At 36.2% G+C, this 13,592-nt stretch overlaps 1 protein-coding gene across 5 annotated transcripts in view; it reads left to right on the forward strand.

Annotated features, from left to right (window-relative positions):
• sfl (N-deacetylase and N-sulfotransferase sfl) overlaps positions 1-13,592 on the forward strand; it is a 376,849-nt gene that overhangs the window by 339,920 nt on the left and 23,337 nt on the right. For all 5 annotated transcript variants that reach the window (XM_073986437.1, XM_073986436.1, XM_073986440.1 and 2 more), the window contains one exon: positions 12,351-12,703. In XM_073986437.1, coding sequence (XP_073842538.1) covers positions 12,351-12,703 — 353 coding nt within the window. The remainder of the gene's footprint in view (positions 1-12,350; positions 12,704-13,592) is intronic.

Consider the following 13,592-nt stretch of genomic DNA (forward strand, 5'->3'; position numbering starts at 1 on the left):
CATACTTATATATACCAAAATGAATGTCTCGACGAGCTGAGACGATCTGGCTATGTGTGTCCGCCCGTCCGTCTGTCCATCTAAACATTGTAATCACGCTACAGGTCGCAATTTTGATCGGTGTCGATCAAATTTTGGGTGTCGATGAGGGTCCCGGAGAGGAAGATGCCTATTGATTTTGGTGATGGTCGGATAATACTCAGGGATCGGAATGAGCAAAAAACTTATTGGGGGAAAAAGACAACGTTTTATTTCAAAGCGAATATCTCCGCATCTGTAAGGGATATATCAAAAGCAAAACCTGCTATTGAAAGGATGTCGTAGGTGGTCAAACAACGAATATATCGCAATAGTCGCTAATACAACCCAAATTTTCATTATTGCGATTTTAATTATAATGACGAATATCACAGCTTTGGTTGGGGAGCTTCCAAAAGCAAAGCCTGACTATGAAAGTAGAATATCCCACCTTTACAATGATGCAAAGTAGATTGGCGTAGGTGCCCAAATAACGAAGATATAGCAATAGTCGGTAATACATCCTATTTTTAAATTTTTTTTTCGAAATCGCGCTACAGGTCGCAATTTTGATCGGATCGTCACGAAATTTTCGGAGCTAATAGGGATCCCGCAGAGGAAGAAGCCTATTGATTTTGATGAGCTCTGTTTCTTTAAGAGGTATGTCAAAAGCAAATCCTGGCAAGGAAAGTAGAAAATATCACATTTACAATGATGTAAAGTAGGTTGTCGTAGGTGGTCAAACGACAGAGATGTCGCAATAGTCGGTAATGCATCCCATTTTCCGATTTTTTGTTCAATCACGCTACAGGTCGCAATTTTGATCGGATGGTCACGAAATTTTGGTTGCTCCCAGAGAGAAAGAGGCATATTTTGTTTGGTGGTAGTCGGATTATATTCCCTAAAAGAAATGTTTACCAGTGAAAAGCTTATGCACAGGGGTAGTGGTGTAGGGTATCACATAGTCGGCCCCGTCCCGACCATAGCCTTTGCTCACTTGTTTTCATTCGCTGGAATTGCATTCCTGCTGTGCTACATGTTAAACCAAATCACAATGTTTGCCTTGGTGCCTGCCTGCCTATTCAATGTTTGTGTTGGCTTGTGGAACTCATAAAAGTGTTGTGTAGCAACCGATACAAATAGCGGATTCTCCCCAAAAATAATTGAAAGAATTTCGATGTATGAACGAAATAAAAACCAGAAAATCGGTGAAAAGAAAACGTGTCACTTTGTTTGGATTTCAGGCAAAGAAAACAATTTTTGATAAATAGAAGAATGACACGGAAATGTTTGCAACCATGTTAGTTTGAAATGTGGTGGCAAGGTGGCGAACTTGTTGTGTATTCTGAAATTGACATGGCGCACATAAAAATACAGAAAGTTGTCAGATAATTGTTGTTATTGTTATTGGTTATTGGAAATAGAGCAACAGCAACAAGTGCATGCTTCAAATATTTATTTTCTCGTTTACGTTATGTAGTCGACAGCACAAAATACGGAAAAATTGTATATTCTGGTCTTGTCGTTTAAACAGCACAATTGTTGTTAATCTTAGTAACGCTTTAAAGCGACTTCATAGAAAAGTTAAAGAATCCCTGTCAGCTGAGATTTTACATCGCATAAATAATAGTATGTTGACCCATCCGGAAACGTCGGCTACTGATTCTTAATGACGGATGTGTATTATTTCACTGCAATATTCACAACTTCCCAGTGTTGACGAAATTTACAATTTACGTACGATTCAATATAGACATAGTAATTTGTATGGGACCAAAGGCAAATTTTCACGAAAATGCTCTAAAGGCCGCATTTATTATCCAATCGATGAAAAAACTTTATCAGTTCATTGTTGCGTCTGCAAAAAGGAATCCTTCAAAAATTTTTGAAAATCGGGACAGATTTTGATTTTGCTCAATATGCATATATGGCCAATTACCTGTAATTTGGGCCCCATTAAATACTTACTTACTTAGCTGGCCCATTACAGAACATTTGTTCCATAGACCGAACTAAGGAAAAGATCTCAAATTCTCTCTGTTTCGTGCTTCGCTTTTTGGAATAGCGCCAGATGTGCGCCATCTATTCTTTGGCCTGCCAATTCTGCGTGCACCGCCATGTGGCTCGAATTTATACGACTTTTTAGCGGGTCCATTAAATAGCTAATATTAAAATCTTTTCTTGATACAACAATGAACTGGTAAAGTTTTTCATCGATTGGAAAATAATTGTGGCCTGTAGAGCGATTTCCTGAAAATTCTCCTTTGGCCCCTATACAAGATATTATGGAAATAAATATCGGTAAGGGGACAAGGGTTATTGTTAACCGATCATCATAAATTGTTGTATACATCGTTTTTTAGCGACAATAATTAACTAGTAATGTTTTTCATCGATTGGACCATAAATGCGGCGTTAAGAGCATTTTCGTGAAAATTGGCCTTTGGTCTCCTACAAATTACTATGGAAACAAAGATCCCTCTGTGGGCACGGGTTAACGTTAACCGATCGCCATAAAATTTCATATATAAGGTTTTTGGATCAAATGGAAAAAAATATAGGGGGGTAGGCGTTTAAAAAAAAAAAAAGAACAAATTTTGTCATTTTTGGGCCGCCCTAATAGACATGTTCCCACCGTGTTCATCTCTGACTTACACATGTCCCTCCATCACCAAGAGCAGCCTGGTGCTCACGATAATTCTAGATTTAGACCAAGCTTTGCACATTGTAATATTTCTTCTAAACTTCATGTTTCAATGCCGATTGACTACATCAGTCAATTCCTTTGGGTAGCTCCCTCAAACAATTTTAAATTTTGTTGCCTTTAAATCTAATCTAAGGTTTGGTCTGCGATCTATTGAAATTTTAAAAAGTCTTGTTGTTTCGACACTACAGAACGTTAACCTAAACTAAGATTAGATGTTCCTTTTTCTCAATATTTTGCTTTACTTTGCCAATATTGAATATAGTGATTCTTGATCTTGTAATCCACTTGCTTACCACGGTGCTCTTGAAGCAACTTTAAATGGAAGGTGCTTACACCTGGGAAGCTTTTGCGGATTCTGAAACACAATGTTCATAGATGAGAAAAATTAAAAAAAAATTGCCTGAGCGCTTTTTAAATAAATCGCGATTCAAGTTGACATTTTTAGGGGTTTTTGGGTTTTCATGATTATGCTTGGAAACCGCAAGTCCTATCGAAATAGGACTAAAGAAAATGTTGTAGCTATGAAAATTCTCTACAAGATTGACCTTTATGATAATTTCGTAGGTTTTACCGTTATTGAGATATAGAAGTTCAAATTGGGACAATGCATTGACTCTATCGGTACCTTATAAAACAATATCATACATGGTGCGCCTTAATTAACTTTAAGTGAAAACCGCTTACACCTGGGAAGTTTTTGCTGATTTTGAAATTGCAATGTTCATGGGTAAGAAAAATCCAAAAACAACAAAAAATCGCTGGAGGGATTTTTAAATAAATCGCGGTCAAAATTCACATTTTTAGGTTTTCACGATTTTGCTGAGAAACCGCAAGTCCTATCGAAATGGGACTAAAGAAAATGTTGTAGCAGTGAAAATTCTGTACAAATAATATTTTCGTAGATTTTAGCGTTTTTGAGATATAGAAGTTCAGATCAATCATTCAGATTTTTTTTCAGGTCTTCCCTATCGGTATGAGACTAAAGAAAATGTTGTAGCTGTGAAAATTCTTTACAAGATTGGCTTTAGTATATTTTTCCTAGATTGTACCACTTTTGTGATATATATGATTAAGTTGGGAAATTGCAGTCATGACCCTGTTTTATAAGTAGACGATATAGTCAGTGCATTGTCCCAACTTGAACTTCTATATCTCAAAAACGGTAAAACCTACGAAAATAACATAAAAGTCAAACTTGTAGCTACAACATTTTCTTTAGTCCCATTTCGATAGGACTTGCGAAAAACTTAAAAACCCTTAAAAATTTCAACTTGAATCGCGATTTATATAAAAAGCGCTCCGGCGATTTTTTTGTTTTTTCTTATCTATGAAGATTGTAGTTTCAGAATCCGCAAAAACTTCGCAGCACCGACGTAGCCAGGGGGGGGGGGGGCCGGGCCCCGAATTGATTTTCGTTCCCATAGAATTTTAGCTTATGTTACACATTTTTTTTAATTTTTGAGTAAAATTTTAAAATGTTTTAGATTTTTAAAGAAATATGTAAAGTATTTGGGTCAACTACATTGGTTTACTTATTGAAAGTATGAAATAATGAAGAAGTTAGGTTTTTTGAGCAATTTTCTGCGTAGTTGTTGGTAAGTTTTAAGGTGTTGTTTAAGCGTTTAATAGTAATTTTAGGCTGACTCTAAGTGTTGTTGAGTTCAGAACAAGATGTATACTGGCTTGTAAACAATATCTAGAAAAAAAAAAACATTCTTGTGGTCCTTATTCTTTATTATGTTTCAAATTTGCAAAAAAAGAACTATACCAACCATTTTTTATGATAAAACTTCTGTTCCACCGCAGTCTCGTTCGTTGAGATTATTAGAAACTGGTCTCTTGTTACAAATTAGTAAATGTCTATTGTACAAAAAAGGATTTTTCTGTCGTACTTTTATGTTCTGTTCTACCTTTCCAATGTTAATAAAACCAAGATTAACGAGCTTAAGGTCAATATTTATATTTTATTCACGGATTTTTTTCTGTTGATTACACTGTGCAACATTTTTAATGTGATCTTGTGCAAACAATTCGAACTGATGATTTTTTGAAAGTACATACCCAAACGACAAGAAACCTTAGTTGGGTTTTGTTGTGTCAGATCCAGCTCGGATTTTATGGCCCCATCTAAACATGGTTAAATATTGAGTTTTAAAGAAGCAAATTTGTAGATAAGGACAAGAATAAAATATTTGGAGAAAGAATGAACTCGAAAAACTGCATTTATTGCCTCAAATTTCAAAATATATGCAAAAATTCCACAATTTTTATACATTTCGCACCGTATCTCCACAACCGTTAATTTTTTATGAATATTTTCTTTTGGAATAATATTCCCTGGAATGTAATACACAACTCTTCGGAACATGTCATTGTTGTAAAATGCCTCTAAGCTGTTGTTTTCAGTACATTTTTCAACGACGATTTAATAAAAATGTCAAAAATGTAGTGAAATCCGAAATGCGAGAATAAACTGTTGGTGTGAACTGAGTTTGAAATACGTGTTGTAAAAGATATGATGCAAAATACTGCTGAAACAACAAGAAGTAATCATTTTAGAGTTTCAGAATTTTCTAAAGAGTTGTTGAGAACTTTATTTGGAAGGTTTTTGCAGAAGGTTACTTGGTCCAACTCCCAATAGTTTAGCCCATACTGACCAGAATTTCAGCAGTTATGTAAAATTTTCTATATTTTATAGATTTTGATGCCGTAGATGGAGTTTTACAGAAGATAAGTTCTACTAGTACAGGGCTAAAATATTGCTAAAGACAGCAAGGCCAAATTCCTATTCGTTACTGAGATAAAGGCCTGACAAATGCAAAAAACGTGAAGATTTAGCCCGGTTTAGATGAGGCCTTAAAATCCGAACTGGATCTGACAGTACAAAACCCTACTAGGGTTTTTGTAGTCTAAATATGTATTTTCAAAAAATTCATACTAGAAGTTGTTTGCATTTTCAGTGTTGCATAGTGTTACTCTTTGAATTGTATTTTGGGAATTAGGATGCACTTTTGTAGAAATGTTCCTTTTTCCTGCTTTGACAAAGGACTTTGTGACGACAAACGAAATCAAAAAAAAAAAAAAAAAAAAAACAAGTAAAAATGTATCAGTCGGCTTTGCCGACAGAGATATACCCTCAACCTGTTCAAATTGAAACACTTTTTTCACAATAAACTTATGTATTTAGGGGGTTTCAAAATTTTGGTCTCGTATGAACCGACAAAAATGTTGATAAGGATTAAAGTTCAAAAATGTTGCTGAAAAGGTACTTAAAGGAACGACATAGACCATGGGGGTGCCATAGGGGGTTTTTACACCCTTCGGGCTGTTTTCTCAAGAAGTATGGACTTGCCCCTGAAACTACTTTTACCATCGTAATTGAGGCAGCGAATGTAAGTTGCTTCAACAAAAATCAAAGTAATTCAATAGCAGGTCTTAAAGTGAACTTATCCAAAATTTTGTGTGGGAGGTACGGGATGGAGTGGACAAATATAGTCCATATTCGAACCTGATCTATATCTGGTAGATATTATGAGAATGTGTAAAGTATGGACCAAATTGGTCACTCCCATCAAGAGTTATCGTGCCCACAATTTTTCCGAATATTTTTGAACTTTTGTGGCGTAGGTACCTGAAGGAGTGGACCGATATGGCTTATCTACGAACTTAAACTAAGTTTGGAAACAATATTACGAGGGCCAAATTTTGGCCGGAACCGGCATTTACGTTCGAGAATTATCTTGCGCTTCCACCCGTAAACATGGTGTCATAGGGTTTGTTTCAGGCTTTTTTTCAGGCTTTTTTTTCAGGAAGTATGGACTTGCCCCTAAGGAAACTTGTACCTTCGTATAGGGGACAGTGAATACAAGATGGTACAACAAAAACCAATGCGATTTGAGAGCAGGTCCTAAACCGAACTTTTCCGAAATTTTGTGTGGGAGGTACTCGAAGGAGTTTACCGATTGAGTCCATATTGGAACCTCATCTAAGTCTGGTAGAAATTTCATAATGTGCAAAGTATGGACCAAATCGGTTACTCCCTTCAAGAGTTATCGTACGCACAAATTTTCCGAACATTTTCGAACTTCTGTGGGGGAGGTACCGGAAGGAGTGGACCGATATAATCCATCTTTGAACTTGAACTAAGTTTGGACAAAATATTACGAAAGCCAAATTTTGGACCGAATCAGCAGATCCGTTCGAGAGTTATCTTGCGCTGCAACCACTACACACGGTGTCATAGGGTTTTTTGTAACTTTCAGGCTATTTTCTCAGGAAGTATGGACTTGCCCCTAATGAAACTTACAGCGTCGTATAGAGGACAGCGAATACAACTTGCGTAAACAAAAATCAAAGCGATTCGAGACCAGGTCCTAAACCGAACTTTTCCGAAATTTTTTTGTGGGAGGTACCCGAAGGAGTGAACCGATTGAGTCCATATTGGAACCTAATCTAAGTTTGGTAGAAATTACACGATGTGCAAAGTATGGATCAAATCGGTTATTCCCTACAAGAGTTATCGTGCGCACAAGTTTTGCGACAATTTTTGAACATTTGTGGGGGAGATACCTGAAGGAGTGGACCTATATGGCCCATCTTCGAACTTAAATCGAATCTGGACAAAACAGATTCTCTTCTTCGTCAAAATCTCAACAAGAATCAGTCGGCTTTGGGGACAGGAATATACCCTGAGTCTGTGTGAACTGAAATTTTCATCTATGGACAGATCGAATAGGGGCCACACAACCAAAATCCTTTAACCCAAAGCTATGTATTAGGAGATTTTCAGAATTGTGTAGCCATTTTCGGACGTATGAACTTGGCGACAAAATGTGGATTATATCATTGATCACAAGTGTTGCGGAGAAGGTACCTGAAGAAATGGACCGGGACGACATAGTTCATTTTGGAAGTAAAAAAAAACACAATACCGTTCTAAACACAAGGAATACCTTCAGTAAACATTTCTAAGGATCCTCGAACAGACCTTAAACTGCATTTAACAACTATTTTGATGGTTTTTGAAGGATGTACCGCAGTATAAGGTTCGAAAGTTGTCGTGCGCACCAGTCACTAACGGGCGTAGGTGTTCTTTACAGCTTTCGGGCCATTTTCTGAAAGTATGGACTTGCCCATGAAAAACTTGTACTGTAGTAATAGTGGCCCCGAGAACACTTGTTGCAAAAAAGGAAAGCGTTTCCAGAGAGGTCTTTTTATTTATTAATTTATTTATATCATATTTTTACTTATAACTAAATTATTAGCAAAAAGGAAGTGAAGCCATGACTACTTAGGTCTTCAGCTTACACTTATCCACTTATTTATTGTCGAGAGAGGTCTTAAACTGCACATCTCTGAACATTTTTGAAATACTCTGTGGAAGGTTACCGAAAGAATGGATTGATCTTCGAAGTTTATCAAAATTTGGACAAAATAAAACGAAGGCCAAATTTTGGACCGATCTGTTCGAGAATCATCGTTCCTCCACCAAGACGGACGAACATAGCTAAGTCGACTTCAAGTTTTCTGAAACAGAATTCTTCCAAACACACTTTGGCCCTAAAACCATTATTTCGATGAGGTTTATTTTGACTAAAGGCTGAGAGTATAAAAAATGTAGATTGGGAAACATTTTGTTCATGGATTTTTGCTAAACGAATGTATACATGTACTGATCTTGGATTGGACGCCACAATTTCATTTTAAAAGAATTCAAGACTGGTTGCCAGAGTTTTCCTGGTGCCTGATCAATTTATGAGAAGAACAACGATCGAAACCAGAATTTCTATAAGAGAAGTCCGGCGATTGGACGCCAAAATAGTCTATTTACAGGCATGATTAGGCAGTAGAATTCGTCATTTACATACCCGCGATTAGGTGCAAGAATTTCAGGATTGATAGACTCACTATTGCTCAGAATATTTTTTTATTAAGAAAACCACTATCGGCCTTCAGAAATTCTTTGTGATAAGATCTACGATTGGACACCAAAATATCTTTAGGGAAATAACGATAGTTGGTTTCTTTATGACAATAAAAACGATTGGACACCTGAACTTCCGAAATTGAAAAATTGACCATACTCTGGAGTGGAAAATTGAAGCCTGAAACAAGGGGTATTTGGCCAAGAAATCTTACGCTATTTTAATTAAAAAATAGTAATGAAAATTATTTCATCAGTAAAATAAGCCTAAAATAAAGTTTAAATCTTTGCTAAATAATAAATTTTCGCTAACATTAACTTTAAAAATTTTGGTCAGGTGGAAAAAAAAGAATGGTATCAACGATAAAAAGCAACTTCAAATAACTTCACTTACACTGTGTGACACGAAAATTATTAACCATATTCTGACACCGCAGCTTGATAGAAGACCAAAAAAAGGAAGATACGTGTCCCGGCTACAACTTTTCCTCTACGAGTAAACCCAAATTCTTAGCTGTTTAGAAGATATGTCCCTGACAAAATGATTCCTTTTGACATCAAGGCCTCAGGTCTTTGGCGGCCCATGACCGCGAAAGTTGAAGTAATAGGAAAAAAACGCCGGGACACGTGTCTTCTTATTATTGGTCTTCTATCCCGCAGCGTTGTCAGTGTTATCGATTATTTGATATTCTAAAATTTAAAATCTAAATAAAATATCAATACAAAACACAGTTAGACACTTATTGTACCTAAAATGAATAGCATCTTTTGGGGTCCACGCTCATATAAAATTCATCGATGAAGATGCTAAAAAGATGACATGCCAGATCACTTGCATCCATGATTGAATGGCATCTTTGGCATCGAACATTTTGCTGGGATATGATTTATATGCATTTAAAAAACGTCTAAATGATATTCCCTTGGTACGTTAAATCAAACATTGATATTATGTTAAGGGAATTGTAGTTTTGCCAAGTCCCTATAAGAAGACTATTATATAATTTTGTAGATATCAATCACGAACATATTGTATTCTCGAAGCCTGCGACAAGGAACAGGAAAACATAATTTATTCAAAAATTAAGGACAATTGACATTATTAAGATTGATTGGATAACGTCTATTTTCTAAAGTTCCGATGCCAATAAGTAAACATCTAGATTCATATGTTGGCGCAATAAAATTTAATGATCTTAACGCCATTTTTAAAAACTTTTTTGAATTCGTTCTATTTAGACTCCCTTTTTACAATTAGAGCTGTTAATAATCTAGTAATGGCGGGTGCCCCGATGATCATCCGAAAAAATCATCTAAATAGAGACAAATTTTAGAGGAGACTACCTAACCAACGGATACTGAAAAATACTATGTCGCTGTGTCAAATTTGTACGTAGAGGATTATTAACCACATTCTAACTCCACAACATGGTAGAAGACAAAAAAGAGAAGACACAAGTCTCGCCGTGATATAGAGACTCTCATAAACTTTTACTGTTATGGGCCCCTAAAAGTTTGGGGCCTTGATGTTCAAACCAATCGTTTTGTGAGGCACATATTTTGCAAACTGTTTAGAAATTCGATTTCCTCTCTGAGACAAAGTTGTAGCTATAAATAATAGATATTGTGAACACATAAAAATCATAGGTACGAAACCGTTGTAAATTCAGGCAAATACCCAACTGTTAAAATGCAAAGGATATTATCATATGTTCTAGAAAGTTTTTTATTGAAATCGTAAGTACATTTTTGTAGTTGCTTGTTTGCTTGGGGTTTGAAAGATATGGTATGGAACTTGTATAGAATAATTAGTTTTCTTTCTGTTACGAAACTACAAATCAACAACAACAAAAACGTGGACCTATGTCCACAACTTTTGACGGAGACATTTATTGACCACTGGGAACACTAAATGACAAGTAGCAGTCAATTTAGGCCGAAAATGTAGCAAATAGCTGTCAAATTTCTGACATTGGTATTTGCTACACAAATTTTAATGTTAACTACTATTACAAATTACAGGAAGATAATGTAGATAAAGTATTTAACTGTATACACCTACTTGCCACTTTCAAAAAAAGAAAATCGAAAAAAAAATTATTGGCTTACTTTGAAGTACAGGTAGTATAGAGTATGCCCCAAAATTTTTCAAGTCGATCAGAGCAAAATTGTCTGAGATATGCGCACTGGAAATCAACAATTTATTGTGATTTGTATGTAGCACCAAAAGTTTAAGAGCGTTTTTCTCGAAACGCACAAAATGACCACGAAAACGCGACAAAATCGATTAGTTGTCAATGAGAGCCGTACCTAAAATTTTCTGAGCAACATTTTTGCAGAACATTTCGAAGCTGAAAAACATCATCTTGTGGTACTTTTATAGTTGCTCTTAAAATAAAGGACGAAAAGGACATTGAAGGAAGCGAAGTTAGAAGGTCGAAGTGCTCTACGAAAATAATCCTCATTCGTTTTGACTGAAGACATGACATCTCACAAATAAGCTAAATCAACAGTGAACAAAGATATAACGCTAATACCTGATAGCTTACATGGTCTCTAGCAAAAACTTCATCACGCCATAACGCGGAAGTTCGACTCACGGCGGATCTGTCCTTCGGGGTTCTTAATATACTCACCAAGGGCTTTCATCTCCAAAAGGAATTATCTCTGCCCACACGAGATTATCTATCCCTCTCCAGATAAACATCGTGTGCATTAATTCATTGCTAAACCAAGAAGATGATCGGTGGTGAGAGTAACGTTCAAACTCACCACAATTGAGATTGTGTGTGTTCACACAGACACGGCTCGCGAGCCCAGTGGTGATTAACACTGATCTAAACCTACTTCACGCAATTTTGATTGGATCAATTGGGGGTTAATGTGGGTCCCAGAGAGGATTGATTTTGGTTAAGGCCGGATAATATTTCGGGGTCGGAATGTGTAAAATACTTATGTGGAGAAAAAATCAACATTTTATTCTTATGCGAATATATAGGGGTATTCCGAAAGTTAAGCCAGTCGTTGGAAAAAGAGAATATCACCTTAACAATGATGCAAAGTAGGCTGACGTAGTTGCTCAAACAACGGAAATATCGAAATAATACATCCCTGTTTTTTTTTTTAATTTTTTTATTTGAATTGTAATGACGAATATCCCAGCTTGGGTTGGGCGCATTTCTAACATTACCCTCTGTAATAGAGAGTAATATGAAGATAATCCATTGGGGGAATACTCCAGATTTAAGCAATCATATGAGATTGAATCTTCAACAATATAAATAAAATAATCACAAACAGCAAATGGTGCGCGATGGGAATGGAACAGCGGTAGACCGTCTTAATGAATGAATTTGGTCATTGCGACTTTAGTAAATATAGTAAAACTACCCATTAACTCAGCGGTTACCTTCTATTTGCTGTTGATACAGATTTTAAATAAACTGTAAACAAGTTGAACAGTATATAATTTATGATTATGATAATTTTATGGCCTGTTTGAGCTTTCCGCCAAGGATATTAACAATACCTCATTACAGCTCTTAAAGAACTTTGATTTTATTTTGTGTTTATATCTCCAATTAATGTCTAACCACTTTCTCACCGTCAAGATAGTTTAACACCATTTAACTTAAAATAACACTTCATTTATACTTAGTTACCCCTACTAATCTTCTTTTGCTTTACTACCTTTTTTTGCAGGTTATAACGGCATCAGATACAGCACCAAAAGCACTCAGGGATTTACGTAATCGTTGCCTTAATCCTGGTAAATACGCACAACACCTTGAACGTTGGCTCTCCTATTATCCTGCCCAGCAGCTACATATCATCGATGGTGAACAATTGCGTCTCAATCCTGTCGAGGTGATGAACGATTTGCAACGTTTTCTGAAAATACAACCCGCTCTCGATTATTCCAATCATTTACGTTACGACGTAAAGAAGGGTTTCTTTTGCCAGGTGGTCAGCGAAAAGCGTAATAAATGTTTGGGAAAATCAAAGGGACGTCAATATCCACTCATGGATGAACGTAGCGCTAAATTGTTGCAACGGTAAGTAAAAAATGAAGGTGTTAAGTTAAAAAAAGTAGAACAAACGTGAAGAAAAAACTACCACTCTTAGATGGCACAGTGATTTAAAAATTTAAAAAAATTGAAAGACGAAATAATTTTGTTGATTCCAATACATCTCTTTAAAACAGTTTTAGTCTATATTTTCGTAAAGCATGAAAAAGTAAAATATTTGTACACGGAGAAAAAAATGTGCACGCAAATTTATATCATTTGTCTGTGTTGGGAAGACCATATCCCGGAATGCCTGCTCCGGATTCTTTTGCTCTATGCCGCGATAGATGAAAATCCAAAACCAATATGGTCTATCACATCCACGTCCACCACACTCAAAATTCGGTAAGATGCAACCAGCCGTTGCTCTCCCAATCCCTGAAAATGCATCCATGCGAGGAAGTAGGGGATTTTTTGAGTCGGAAGAATAACATGGCCTCGATGGTGCAGCAAACCAAGTTCAACAACAACTGAAGCTTACATCGTTATGATGCTTACAACGTACTGAGGAAGGATGGTACCAGAAGTGGAGATGGGGAAATTGCTTTCCTATTGCAGCAGTCGGTACAATACAGACCCATTTCGTTGAAGCCTGGCTTCTGGAATGCATGGCACGGTGCTCTTGAATCAAATTAATATGGAAGGTGCTTACACCTGGGAAATTTTTACGGATTCTGAAACTACATTGTTCATAGATGAGAAAAATCAAAAAACAAAAAAATCGCCGGAGCGCTTTTTAAGTAAATCGCGATTCAAGTTGACATTTTTAGAGGCTGTTTAGGTTTTGGCGATTTGGCTTGGAAACCACAATTCCTATCAAAATGGGAATAAAGAAAATGTTGTAGCTATCAAAATTCTCTACAAGATTGACCCTAAT

This window comes from Musca autumnalis, unplaced genomic scaffold (genome assembly GCF_047663935.1).
Source record: "Musca autumnalis isolate F117 unplaced genomic scaffold, ASM4766393v1 scaffold_4, whole genome shotgun sequence".
In the NCBI taxonomy this organism is placed as follows: Eukaryota; Metazoa; Arthropoda; class Insecta; order Diptera; family Muscidae; genus Musca; species Musca autumnalis.